We start from the raw sequence: 15,323 nt of genomic DNA on the forward strand, positions 1-15,323 counted from the left end.
GGCACACCTGTGCCTCTGGTTCTGCACCTTGTTACAGAGGCCGACACACTCGCCTCGGCGCCTATGCTGCCCATCAGGAGCAGCCACCTAGCGGCCTACAGGATGCCAGCAGGCTACCGACATCTGCCGACTTCGCCTGAGCAGTGACCTGATCGGCTACCGGCCCCGTCACAGTCAGCCACAACCCCTGTCTGCAGCGCGCCGACCCATCAATCGGCCTACCTGCTGTTCTGGTTCTGTGCTACTTACAGGGATGCCACCCGCAACTGCCGTGTGTCCTGCATCTACCCAAATGAGGCTGGTTGGTATGTTTAGGCACCATGTACCTTCATGGCGCCTATCTTCCAATGCTGCACCACTTGCTTCAGCGGCGTAACGCCCCTATGCCACAGCTATCCCAACCAGCATCTGCTTTCTCGTCGACACTGGCACCGACGTTAGCATCATACCGGCCAAGCATGCTGTCGATGCGCTATCCCCCTCTACCCTCGCCTTGATCGCCGCCAACCATTCTCCCATTGTGGTCCATGACTCCATCAAGATGTCGCTTCATCTCTCACCGGTTCACACCTTCCCTTGGACCTTCCACGCTGCCAACATGGATGAACCTGTGATCGGGTTGGATTTTCTACACCATTATGAACTTTCACCACACCTGCAGGCCGCCGCACTCCGCCGTGTGTCTGGTTCTACAGTTCCATGCACACCCGAGTTCAGCACCACTTCGCTCTCTCCCTCCTTGGCTACGCTTTCCACGTGTGCTTCCCTGGTCGAGCGCATAACCACATGGCTCCCTGATCTGTCATACATGCACTCCTAGATCAATGAACTCCGCACCCAGAAAGATGACTTACACATCCACATTGCATCTGCTCTGCTGAATTGTCACATGCACGACATACTATATATCACCTATCTGAAGCCCCACAGGGAGGCGGCCCAACACACTCCCCTACAGAGTCTTCTCACCAACCTGCTCCAGCATCAAGCACTCCACCACCTGGTGTTTTTTTCACATCACTGCGGCCGAATTTCCAAGACGCACCTGCATGTGCCTCTTCTGATTCTTCGCGCCGCTTCACTCCTGTGTCGCACCTTCAGGTCACTGACTGCAGCTGATGCCCCACCTACATTGTTCCGGTTCATCAACATCAGTGAACCGACATTGCCTGTGGATACTTTATTGACCCCTCATGTCAACTTCTCTATGCAATTATTGGCTATCAAATAAGATTTGGCCCACCAGTTCGTTATAAGGGCAGGTGCCTTAATGCTCCCAAACTTCTGTGCACCAAGGAGGTCATTGAGGATCTGTTGGCTTCGGGCATCCTCCGCCCCTCCAATAGCAACTGTTCTTTCCATATTCAACTTGTTACCAAAAAGGATGGCACCTTATGTATGTGTGGGGACTACAGATCCCGTAATGCCCACACCATTATCGACAGCTACCCCACTCTACATATCCAACATTTCATGTAGTTGCTTCATGGTTCTACCTTTTTCTCCATATTGGATTGTTTCAAAGCGTGTCACCAGATTGCTATGCATTCATTTGATATTCCAAAGATGGCCATCATCACACTCTTCGGCCTATTTGAATACTGTTACATGCCTTATGGATTGAAAAATGCTGGGCAGACATGGCAGTGGTTCATCGATTCCATTTTGCTCCCTCTGCCTTTTGCCTACACTTACTTAGGCAATAACCTTAGCTTTTCTTCCCCCGTTGAGGAGCATCAAGTTCATCTCGATGCAGTTCATTCGGCCCTTGCTGCCAATGTCGTGGTGATCAACCATGATAAATCTCAACTGTGTTCCACATCCGTTACCTTCCTCAGCTATTCAGTCTCTGCCAAACGCCTCTAACCAATGAGTTCTCGTATCAAAATCATACTTTAACTCCCTCTCCCCGATGATTATGCTCAGCTCCGTCATTTTCTGGGTATGGTAAACTTTTACCACCACCATATTATTCAGCCTGCCTCTGTCCAAATGGCCCTCACCGACGCTCTCTCTGGCAAAAACACCACTGGGAAACGGAAGTTGGAGCGGACCTAACCGATGTTCGACACTTTTGGTAACCTTAAAACTGCCCTCACAAAAGCCGTCACACTTGCCCACCCTGACCCTGAGGTTTGTGTCTCGATCACGACTGATGCCAGTGACTCAGCTGTGGGCACTGTTTTAAAGCAGCACACCGCCGACTCCACCCAACCCCTCCACTTCTTTTACAAGAAACTGACTAAGAGCCTGTGCAAGTGGTCAGCATTTGACCGCGAGCTACTTGCTGTGTACGAGGTGATTAAACATTTTTGTAATGACCTCTGGGGGTGACCCTTCACGATTTATACTGCTCACAAGCCACTCGTGAACACTATTTCTAATCCAGCTAAGGACCTTTCACCCAGGCATTTCCGCCATATGGACTACATCTGTCAGCAATCTTCCAACGCATGCAATATCCGCAGCACGGAGAACATTGTGGCAGACTACATTTCCTGCATCTGTGTGCTAACCACACTGCTGAATCTGGAGGAACTCGCCTGACTACAAGCCGACGGCGATGATATACAGTGAATAAAATCAGACAACAACTCATCATTCTCTAATCAGCCCCATATACTACCTGGTTCGGTGATCCCTGTCCTTTGTGACACCTCTACAGGCACAATTTGCCCCCTGGTACCTGCCACCCTCCGTCATAGGGTCTTTATCGCCTTGTTTGGCTTAGCTCACCCTGGGACGCGAGCCACGATGCAGTTGGTTATGGAGTGCTTCATCTGGCCTGGCGTGAAGCATGACTGTTGCACTTGGAGCCGTGCGTGCGTTCCATGCCAGCGCAGAAAGGTTGGCAGGCATGCTCAACCTCCTCTGGGCAAGTCTGACGTCCCGAGGGGACTTTTCTGGCACATCCATATCAACGTCGTTGGTCCCTTCCCCCCGTCCGAGGGCTACAGATATATCTTATTGATCATCGACTGTATGACCCGCTGGGTCCCCCTTGCTGACATCACAGCTGAGACCATCGCCCATTCCTTCCTCTCGGCGTGGATTGCTCGCTTCGGCTGTTCCCTATCTCTCACCATCAACCAGAGATTTCAATTTGAGTCCACACTCTTCGCGCGACTGTGAACTCTGCGGCGGCGCCAAGTTTCATACCACATAATACCACCCACAGTCGAACGGCCTCGCCAAGCAGTGGCACCGCACACTCAAGGTCACCCTAATGTGCCACAAAGGCCCTCCTGTGGGTCCTGCTGGGTATTTGCTCTGGTCATAAAGAAGATCTTAATGCCTCACTCGCAGAGGTTCTGTATGGTTAGCTTCTCCTTCTCCCTGCCACATTCATTGAGGATTCACCTTCCTCCTTATCTGAGGATCTCACTGCCCTGGTCGAGAGCGTCTGCACACACGTCGTGCACCTCTGCACCCCCCCCCCCTACCCCCCCTACCTCGACCCCACACCACCCTTCCCTGTGCTTGTCCACAAGGACCTAGCTATGTGTGACTTTGTTACGCTGTGACACGACACTGTGCGGGCAGCGCTTCAGCTGTCCTATTCGGGCCCTCACCGTGTGCTACATCTCAGTACCAACACATTCGTCATCCACCTCCACAGACAGCCACAGTCAACAGACTTAAACTAGCATGATCCCTCAACGATGATCTACCTCCCGATGCAGCTGTCCTGCTTTCAGCCGATTCATCTCCGCCCCTGTCACCTCTCACATGCAGCCGTTGGAACCACCGGGCTTGCAGCACTGCCCCCCCCCCCCCCCCACTTCCTGCGCCGGCCACTGCGTTGGCACCAAGATTACGACTTCATCTCATGAGGCTTCCCTCCAATGTGCTCCACACTACCGGGACAGGGGGAGTGAGGGTGGGGGGTGCAGGGTGCACCTCTGTGGCGTCTCTGACACAGAGAGCCCTATCTTTGGCACCTTCCTTCTTTGGACTACTTGTTCTTGTGTGAACTTAGATGTGTAACAGCCTATCTTTGGCACCTTCCTTCTTTGGACTAGTTGTTCTCGTGTGAACTTAGATGCGTAACAGCCATTCTTTGTTATATATATGAGTGACCAATAAATGTGTATTCAATATTAAGTGTGTTATCTCTCAGCTAATATTTTGTGATAACTACTTAGTTTGACAAACAATAATTTTGTCGAAACTGGAAATTACTTTGGAACTGATTAAGAGTTGGCTTTGCTAACATGTTTTCAAATAGAGCCAAATAAAAATCGATGACTAAAATCCAGAAAGAGCTTCCTCAGATCTACCAAGGCTCTAGTTGGGCACCACAGCAATGCCGAATTGAATTATGGCATGCAAGGCTTACCAGTGCTGTGGCATGGATTACACCAAGCGGAAGACTAACACCCGGCTACACAGAGAATTGGAGTACATGGAGATCCCTCAACACACTACGCTCGGGTATCACGAAATGTAAGAGCAATTTGACTAAATGGGGTTTCCTAGAGGAGCTGCCACTCTGTGAGTGCTCCAATGTGGAAGATTTTGGTTTCTTTCGCACTTGCAAAATCATTAAAACTCAAGATGTGCAGTAGCATGGATTTACTAATCATTACATTATGAAAAAAGAATAGAGTCACCATGACACAACTTAATTACTACTCAACTTAAAATTAAGGGGATGGAAGTTGTACCAAATCATTGCCCCACTTCTCTACTCAACTCTGAGCACTACTCTCATTCAATCAGAAAATTAAATCCTCAAAAAATGTTACCAAATAGTTGACCTGTCAGAATAGTCACATCACTCTAGTGCCACAGTCACCAGTTAATCAGTAAAATTACTTTTCTTCCTTCCAGTATTAGCACTTTAACCGTCAGAGGTTCGAGTCCTCCCTCGGGCATGGGTGTGTGTGTTGTTCATAGAGTAAGTTAGATTAAGTAGTGTGTAGGCTTAGTGACTGATGACTTCAGTAGTTTGGTCCAATAAGACCTTACCACAAATTTCCTTTTTCACTTTAAGCTCATAATTCCTCCCAAACACAAACAGAAGTTTTCAGATAACCTATACATCCAATGATGCAGCATTATATGACTTGTACCTCTCTAAAATATTGCTCTTTCTGTTAAGCTCTCACTCCCAGTTGCAGTGTCATGAATTGCACAACATACACAGTACCCAATGTTGCCTAGTTCAAAATTTAGATCCTCAATAAAGTTACACCACATTTGTTGTACACAGTTATCTTTTTCATTAATCATGTCTGTCAGCCCCATTATTTTATTTACATTTCTTACCTCGTTAGCTAGTGAAGTGCCTTCTCAAAAAAATATCCCTGCTGCAGAGACAGGTTCACTAACCATTAAGACCCTAACATCAATCATTATTTTATTATCTAATAAATAAACACCTGCTCTGCTTATCTAATGCAAAATTGATTCTACTGAAAAACACTCCACACTAACAGATCCTTATGCTAAGGCAAACTTAACTCTCATTACCAATCAGACAAAATTATCACTCAGAAAAACCACTCTCAATGTATTCCATCAAATAGCTTGAGATTCTAGCCTGAAGGGCGATACACATACAACTCTTGCTTATTCTTTCCACACACATTACTCCAGGCAACTATGTTTAAAGTTATATTTCAGTAATGTTAGAAGAGTCTTCTGTACAATGACACTTACATGGGTAGATAGGTATCTCCATATACTGACAGCACTGAACACAAACACTTCTATTATACCACAAATAATATAAGATCTAATACTCAAGATAATTTTTACAGCATATTGTCTCTGCTGCTGCACTCATGAACTGATTACTTCAGATGTTAATTGTAGTTCTCACATAATCTACACCTTCTCCTCTACATATGCTGACACTTTTAATTTTTTGTCTATCTTACCTCTTTGTTTGACAGAAATTCTTTAACCATGGTACCAATTTACTTTCTTCCATCCTCTTATGATTGCATTACTTATCACTAACACAACATTATTCTCTAAAATATTGCTATACTAAAGTATCCTGCTGTACAAAATCAAGAGATAGAATGTTTCTGATTCACTCATAAACTACTGATACAATAGGAGTAGAGTTTGACTGCCTCAGGAAACACGAAAAATGAGACAGATAGCTGGCGTAAGCATTATCGCCGCATAATGACGCCAACACAGAAATTTTGAACCCCCTATTTGCTATTTGCACAAGAAATTAGTCCCAAATATTACATCAATGCTGAGATTTTGAATCACCAAGAAATTGCACTCCAACAGCTGTCCTACCAATTCCACAGTTAAATAGTACCTCTTGTTTCACACTCTTTGATAGCTTACCAGTAGCAACAATAACTTTTATTCCGGAAACATGCATCACTACTATACCCTCTTTTTTCTTAATAAACTCAAAAAATGCCTGTGATATTCCATTCAAATCACTACCACTGTTCAGTAAATACTTAACATGTATACCTCGTACACTTGCTGTTATTACAGGGTGCCACACTTCCTTATTACTTACCATGTGATCTTCTTCATACAACAAATCCTCATTAATCCTTTCCTTGGAAAAACTATCATCCTGCTTGCCAAAATAATTATCAGACACAGTCAAATGACATACAGCATGGTCCTCTTCATCATTACCACTCTCAAACTCTAACTCTTCATTAGGATTAACATTATCCTCCTTTATTCTTTCTTTACTCAACACATTGCCATCATTATCAATTATAAATTCAAATACCTCGTCCTGGTCACTACTGGATTCGTCACTGCTATCATCATTACAACTACTGTCAGAATCATACCCACTGTCACTTTCATTGTCCTCAAATACTTGGGTAAATTTCCAGTATTAGACCACAAAGCAAAACACCTGAATTCCTTATGTCCTCTTAAAAATTTACCATCCATTTTGACACTTTGGACATCCCGAGGAACAGGAAGTGTCTCATCACTGGATTTTATTATAGCAAGTCCCTCCTCTCCTTTCATGGGACACACATTGTTACCAACACCACCATTCAACATCTCACTAGAATTAGTAATTACACTCATCTTACTACTATCATTTACATTACCCTTATCTGTGATTACAGCACATTTATATGCAAGTGGCTCTTCATCACTACCTGCTCTAGTGCAAGCCAAAACTGGAGCATTATCTAGTTTAAATGGTTTGATCCAGAACTAAAATCATCTCCTCCATTTCTGTTCCTTGAATTTCTCCTACCATTTCCACGCCCATTCCAGCTATCCTCCGCCCAACCATTCCTTGAATGTCTACTATGATTAGTCCTGTTCATCCTATTTACCCGAAATTCTTTCCCTGATTGATTGTTGTCATCAAAATTCCCTCTACAATCTTCCACTGAGAGCTTCACCCCCTCTACTTTATCAACATAGGCCCTAATTCAAAAAATCACTAATATTACCCCTAGGGGTTCTCTAACTTTCTGAGGCAACTTAGTTTCTAAACCCATAATTAATGATTCACTACCTAGCTCTTTGTCCAAATAGTTCAGTTTGTTTTCTAATGATGACAGAAACCTTTCAAAGTACCCTCCCTACAGTCAAATCTCTCCCCTCCTCAAAATTTTCTGCAGCTTCTCTTTGGACCAAGATTCATCTAAAAATTCTTTCTCAAAGCTTTGCCACAAAGTACAGCTATCAGCTACCTAAGCTGCCCTTCCATAATCATCCCCTTTCAAAAAACCTCTCACAAATGACATTTTCTCTTTTGTCATTCCATGTTTCAGGCAAATCATTAAATTCCCTAATGAAATCCAGCAGATGCACTTCCCCATGTTGTTGTTGTTGTGGTCTTCAGTCCTGAGACTGGTTTGATGCAGCTCTCCATGCTACTCTATCCTGTGCAAGCTTTTTCATCTCCCAGTACCTACTGCAACCTACATCCTTCTGAATCTGCTTAGTGTATTCATCTCTTGGTCTCCCTCTACGATTTTTACCTTCCACGCTGCCCTCCAATGCTAAATTTGTGATCCCTTGATGCCTCAAAACATGTCCTACCAACCGATCCCTTCTTCTAGTCAAGTTGTGCCACAAACTTCTCTTCTATCCTATTCAATACCTCCTCATTAGTTACGTGATCTACCCACCTTATCTTCAGCATTCTTCTGTAGCACCACATTTCGAAAGCTTCTATTCTCTTCTTGTCCACACTAGTTATCGTCCATGTTTCACTTCCATACATGGCTACACTCCATACAAATACTTTCAGAAACTACTTCCTGACACTTAAATCTATACTCGATGTTAACAAATTTCTCTTCTTCAGAAACGATTTCCTTGCCATTGCCAGTCTACATTTTATATCCTCTCTACTTCGACCATCATCAGTTATTTTACTCCCTAAATAACAAAACTCCTTTACTACTTTAAGTGTCTCATTTCCTAATCTAATTCCCTCAGCATCACCCGATTTAATTTGACTACATTCCATTATCCTCGTTTTGCTTTTGTTGATGTTCATCTTATATCCTCCTTTCAAGACACTGTCCATTCCGTTCAACTGCTCTTCCAAGTCTTTTGCTGTCTCTGACAGAATTACAATGTCATCGGCGAACCTCAAAGTTTTTACTTCTTCTCCATGAATTGTAATGCCTACTCCGAATTTTTCTTTTGTTTCCTTTACTGCTTGCTCAATATACAGATTGAATAACATCGGGGATAGGCTACAACCCTGTCTCACTCCTTTCCCAACCACTGCTTCCATTTCATGCCCCTCGACTCTTATAACTGCCATCTGGTTTCTGTACAAATTGTAAATAGCCTTTCGCTCCCTGTATTTTACCCCTGCCACCTTTAGAATTTGAAAGAGAGTATTCCAGTTAACATTGTCAAAAGCTTTCTCTAAGTCTACAAATGCTAGAAACGTAGGTTTGCCTTTTCTTAATCTTTCTTCTAAGATAAGTCGTAAGGTTAGCATTGCCTCACGTGTTCCAACATTTCTATGGAATCCAAACTGATCTTCCCCGAGGTCCGCTTCTACCAGTTTTTCCATTCGTCTGTAAAGAATTCGCGTTAGTATTTTGCAGCTGTGACTTATTAAACCGATAGTTCGGTAATTTTCACATATGTCAACACCTGCTTTCCCGCCTGTCTCATACATCTTGCTCACCAGATGGTAGAGTTTTGTCAGGACTGGCTCTCCCAAGGCCATCAGTAGTTCTAATGGAATGTTGTCTACTCCCGGGGCCTTGTTTCGACTCAGGTCTTGCAGTGCTCTGTCAAACTCTTCACGCAGTATCTTATCTCCCATTTCGTCTTCATCTACATCCTCTTCCATTTCCATAATATTGTCCTCAAGCACTTCGCCCTTGTATAAACCCTCTATATACTCCTTCCACCTTTCTGCCTTCCCTTCTTTGCTTAGAACTGGGTTTCCATCTGAGCTCCTGATATTCATACAAGTGGTTCTCTTCTCTCCAAAGGTCTCTTTAATTTTCCTGTAGGCAGTATCTATCTTACCCCTAGCGAGACAAGCCTCTACATCCTTACATTTGTCCTCTAGCCATCCCTGCTTAGCCATTTTGCACTTCCTGTCGATCTCATTTTTGAGACGTTTGTATTCCTTTTTGCCTGCTTCATTTACTGCATTTTTATATATATGATGCTTCAAAATTATTAAATTTCTTACAATTAACAAATGAAGGACTGTTTGGGACACTACATACTCTATGCTTTAGATTTTATACCTCTTCCATCTTTTTCTCCATTTCAGTCAATTTTGAATCTACATTTTTATTTACTTTTACCAGTTTTTCCTCTGCCACTACAGCACACTTGGTTTCTACCTCTGCTCAAAATAATTTTTCCATCTGATCGATTTGGTTCTCAAGTTTAGCCCTGTTTTCAGCACAAAATTTCCTGCCTGCTTTGACTTCATCTCTAGACTGTTTTTCAGAAGCCTCCATGCTCCAACTATAGTTGTTAATTCCTCATTATTATTTTGTACTACTTTCTTTATCTTTTCATCACAATCTGTCCCTACTGTGTCAACCTTCTTATTTAACTCTGAAAGACCAAAGCTAACTACCTTAATTTCCTTTTTAATTTCTTTCTTCAGCTCATCCTTTAAGCTAGTCATGTCAGTTATCAATACTACTAATGTCTTCTTTCATACACATAATTTGCCTTAACATCACTTGCAATTTTCCATCTGCCATAAACTGTTGCCCTTGCTGACCTTTGCTACTAGATTCCTCTCCCTTAATCTTAACAATTTCATCCACTTCAGTACTGTTTTCACCCATTTCACTCACCCACCATACACTGCAGATGATGCTTTTATCATTTCATCTACAGTAGGACTTTCATCCCAATCATTCAAAGTTACATTCATGTCTGATTTAAAGCCACTACCATCTACAGAATAAGTCCCAATTAGGTCTTTCTGTTCATTTCAAAACTTAACCTCTACAGCTTTGGTTTCAGTGACACCACTACCCTGTTGTCCATTGTCTCCAATCACAGGCTTGTTTGTTAATGCTACTCATTATATATCACTTAATATAAAACGGCTTTTGCTATGAAATTACCTTATTCTTATTCACTTGTTACCTGCTGCTGCTGCAGTCGTCATCTTGATTCGTCGTCTGCACGGTTGCTGCAAGTTGTAATTTTCTCAGTGATGCGTGTTGTGTAACCCGGTCGGCTGCATCCACCTGCGTGCTGACTGACTGCTCCTATACTCAATGACTGCTTCCATAGAACCCACTCGTTGATTGGCTGCTGTCATACTGTGGCCATGAAACCCATGCGCTGATCGGCTGTTGCACTTCCTTCACTAAAATCACTGTACTTTAAACCATTCTTGAGTTCACTGTTCAAAGTTCGTGAGTCCTAGTTTGTTGGGCCCACATAAAATAGTCCTCATCTGGAAGGGAACCATAAGTGACATTCGCCTGCTTTATTATCTCGCTGATAGTCCTTGGTGTCGACGTACTGCATTGTGATTCTGCTGAAAAAAAAGGGGGGGGGGGGTTGAAGTACAACACTAATTACTGTAAATAATGTAGCCGAAAGGTGCACAGTTGCGTTTCACAATTCTTTACTTTCACTGTTCACAACCCCAAATATACACAGTTAATACGGCCAGTTAACTACAGGCAATTTTCGATAAGCCTCATTAATGGGTTGCAGGCAAACATCAGCATACTGCTACAATAGTTTACTTTTGAATATCTATGAGTAGTAAAAACCGAACCACACAGTTCACAGTTCTTGCAGAATAATATGGTATGTATTGAACAGACACTGTCATTGTTTTAAGACACAGCCTATTTCTGTTACACTTATTCCACAGTTAAGTTGAAGCATTGTTGTTGATCTAACCAATATGGATTCCTTGTCTGAAAATCAGCCGTGGACTGTCTGTCTTGGGACCAAAAATCGGGCCTTTATGTGTCATCGCAATAATAGGTACTGAAACTATACATTGTTTGATGTTTAATTTACAGACATTACAATTGAAACATAACTCATTAAATTAACTGAATACATCAAAAAATTGGTTCTTTTTAAGAGTTTCTTCTACCAAGAGCATTAAGCCAAATTATTTAACCGATGAAATTAACAGATATAGTAATACAAACAATACTTTTGATAAAGCTGGAAATTACTTTGGAATTAATTAAGATCCGGCTTTGCTAACATGTTTCCAAATAGAGCCAAATAAATACTTTAAGGGTCTTACTGATTCTTTTTCCAAATGTTTATCACTTTTACAGAACTTATATTTGTTTGTAAGTCAACAACAGAATTCAAGTCACGAAATAATTACGGATTTCACCCTATAATGAAAGATATTAACTAGAAATAGTCAAAATAAATTAGAAAATCAATTTTATACATAAAACTAACAAGGGAACCTCCCCATCGCACCCCCCTCAGATTCAGTCATAAGTTGGCACAGTGGATAGGCCTTGAAAAACTGAACACAGGTCGATCGAGAAAACAGGAAGAAGTTGTGTGGAACTATCAAAAAAATAAGCAAAATATACAAACTGAGTAGTCTATGTGCAAGATAGGCAACATCAAGGACACTGTGAGATCAGGAGCGCTGTGGTCCCGTGGTTAGCGTGAGCAGCTGTGGAATGAAAGGTCCTTGGTTTAAGTCCTCCCTCTAGTGAAAAGTTTAATTTCTTTATTTTTGCAGTTATGATCTGTCCGTTCGTTCATTGACGTCTCTGTTCACTGTAATAAGTTTAGTGTCTGTGTTTTGCGACCACACCGCAAAACCGTGCGATTAGTAGGCGAAAGGACGTGCCTCTCCAATGGGAACCGAAAACATTTGATCACTAGGTCATAGGTCAACCGATTCCTCCACAGGAAAACACGTCTGATATATTCTATACGACACTGGTGACGGCATGTGCGTCACATGACAGGAATATGTTGTCGACCCACCTAACTTGTACACTTGGCGAATGGGTAAAAAGATTCTTCTACCTTGTCCGATTTAGGTTTTCTTGTGGATGAGATAATGAGCCCCTAAAAGTGATGAAAACATAAGAGTTTGTCACATAAACTGCAACAAATGAATGCAACAGTTTCACAGTCGCACAGTTTTCCCTGTGCTCTGTCAAAATGCATGTTTTTAACGTTTTCAAATTTTTCCGTGTGTAGACCGTCAAATCTTGCATATGTCCATGCAAATCTGAACATGTCCTGGATATTTGGAGAGCGAAGTTGATTGTGTGTGTGTGCCTGAACTTTGATAATTGTCTGAAAATAAAAAATTAAAATTTTCACTTGAGGGAAGACTTGAACCAAGGACCTCTCGTTCCACAGCTGCTCACGCTAACCACAGCACTACTCAGCAGATACTCCCCATAATATTGTCTATGTTAAGCATGGACTACTCAGTTTGTATATTTTGCTCATTTTTTTAATAGTTCCACACAACTTCTTCCTGTTTTCTCGATTGATCTGTGTTCAGTTTTTTAAGGCCTATCCACTGTGCCAACTTATAACTAAATCTGAGGGGGGTGTGATGGGGAGGTTCCCGTGTAAGCACAAAATTACATCTGGTGTTATATTCTTTAAAACTGAGGGCCAACCTTTCTCTTTTCTGAAAATGAAGGTTATTCTTAAGTATGTTAATGGTAATTAGTAAAACAAAAAATTAATTTAAGGAAGCACATTGCAAAACAAGAGAGGAAGTAAAAACATCCCAGCTTGCTTTGTCACGTGCTCATATAACTCACAACCCATAATAAAGTATCAATATTCAGAAAACAATATGTTTTCTACTGATGCTACTCAACATTTGCACCTGAGTATCACTTTCGTTGTTACAGGAGGCTCTACAAAAGCTGGGGCTGTGTCAATACATTGCTGACCACTTGAATCATTTCATGGCTTGTATCTCTCTCCCCCCCTCCCATCCCCACATAGAGAGAGAGAGAGAGAGAGAGAGAGAGAGAGAGAGAGAGGTATTGACTTCACCTTGCCACGACTGGACTTGTTAAAATGCCTATTCCTTCATCAGGCATCCCCACTGCGTGGTGCTGCTGTGTTGCTGTGTGGTGTTATTTGTATTCCGCCCCAGATTTTTCATTATTATGTACAAGCACATTACTTTATATCCCCTCATTGCAGTCAAAATTTAATATATTTTGGCAGTTTCCATTCATTCTACAGAGGCTGTTCTTTTCGCACTTCATCAATTAACGTTTCTGTGAATGTTGCTACTGTCATCTTAGCATTCTCGATTTGAAGGGTTAATTTTTATCAAATTCACTTACACTTGGGACAAGTGAAGAAGTATACAAAGCGCCATAATTTTATTACTGATGATCTAAAATACTTTCTTTAGAAAAGAGCACATAGTGGCCCAAAAGAGCATTGCAAATCAATATGCTGATAAGATGTATGGTGCTTGTTTATTGTATCACAATGCATAAAATGTCTGTAATGAACAGAATATTACAATGGGTAAGTTATAGAAAGCTGCTGGAGAGCTTTGTTTTCTTTGCTATATTACTATATCACGATAACAATAATGTTGGTACCCAGATACTGTTACTGTTGAAAACTTAATGTCACTGTTATTGTTCAATGAAAATCAACATATTAGATTCTTGATCATTCCATTCACATCATCACATCATGAATCACACATATGAGAAACAACAGAAATCATTCCTGTTTCAGCAAAGGTAAAGCATGTTGCAGTCTGGAAACCGTTCTTTCTGGTCCAAGCATTTCCATCATCTCAGCAACACCTGGACCTTCCTAAAACACATACAAGGCAAAAGAAAAATCACGTAAAAACCAAATTTTTAAGACCTTCAGCCACAAATCAGTCAAAAAGACAACTAAATGTTAATTACCTGATCTACACTTCCAGAGAAAATCTGGAACAATTTTGACTGCTCAAATCAGCATTAAAATTATTCCAAAAGAATTTATTTTTGGAACATAAATAAAGGTCAACTACTTTCAGGTTTTTCACAAATTCTTACATACCAGAATCTGATACATTAATGTCTCATGTGTACAGAAGGTAATGAAACAAATGCTACAAAAGACAGCTGAGCTGATGGAAAGAAACTCTCTTTGTAAACAAAAAAATTGCCATCGAAAACATTTAAAGTGAAAAAAATTGAAGAGACCAGGTGACTTTTGTTAGATCAGCATACACAAAATGGCATGTAAATAGGTAATTTTGTTCTGTGACAATAATTTAGATGCATTGTAATGAATAGTGAAAATTTAAGACAACAGTCCATGCAAGCCAACAAAGGGAAAAATGATACAGTCATTAGAAAATGATAATTATGGTGATATACTATGTCCTGAAAATACAGTTGTTTGCAGATTCTACAGTTTTGTCAAAGATATGTTGCCCTGACCTGGGAACCAAGTGCTGTAAATAAATTTCCTCAACTAGCTGCGAAAATAGTACATACGATGAGGTCGGTTTACATTATAGAACTGGCGCAAAAAAAAAGACATATGAAGGCAATCTGAGACTCATTTTAAATCATGATCTATATAAATAAAAATGTAAATGTATGTTTGTTCAAAATCATGTATCTCCAAAAATTCTTGACTGATTGCTTTGAAATTTTGATACAATGTTGCATTTGAATATTCAAATGTTTTATGTATCTACTGGAATGTCATCTGGTATGTATGTAATATATCGGTAATAAAAAGGCAAACATTACAAAACTGTAAACAGTGGTTTGTTCAAACACAGTTCTTGATCGATTGCTCTAAAGTATTGACGCAACATTGAATTCTAGTACAGGCGTTGTAGTGATTCGAGAATTTCCACGTAAATTCTGGAACCACTCGACTTTCTGCCACCT

At 41.4% G+C, this 15,323-nt stretch overlaps 2 protein-coding genes across 13 annotated transcripts in view; one reads left to right on the plus strand and one right to left on the minus strand.

Annotated features, from left to right (window-relative positions):
- Positions 1–15,323, plus strand: part of LOC126235854 (cryptochrome-1-like) — a 460,492-nt gene that overhangs the window by 247,824 nt on the left and 197,345 nt on the right. The gene's annotated exons all lie outside the window — the stretch shown is intronic.
- The window catches only part of LOC126235855 (probable glutamate--tRNA ligase, mitochondrial), a 353,293-nt gene continuing 351,809 nt past the window's right edge, over positions 13,840–15,323 (minus strand). For 3 of the 7 annotated variants that reach the window (XM_049944726.1, XM_049944729.1, XM_049944728.1), the window contains exon 9: positions 13,844–14,241. In XM_049944726.1, coding sequence (XP_049800683.1) covers positions 14,146–14,241 — 96 coding nt within the window. In that variant the 3' untranslated portion in view covers positions 13,844–14,145. Of the gene's footprint in view, positions 14,242–15,323 lie in introns of all 7 variants that reach the window. The other 4 variants (XM_049944732.1, XM_049944733.1, XM_049944731.1 and 1 more) reach the window with 4 other exon arrangements.

This window comes from Schistocerca nitens, chromosome 2, assembly GCF_023898315.1.
Source record: "Schistocerca nitens isolate TAMUIC-IGC-003100 chromosome 2, iqSchNite1.1, whole genome shotgun sequence".
NCBI lineage: Eukaryota > Metazoa > Arthropoda > Insecta > Orthoptera > Acrididae > Schistocerca > Schistocerca nitens.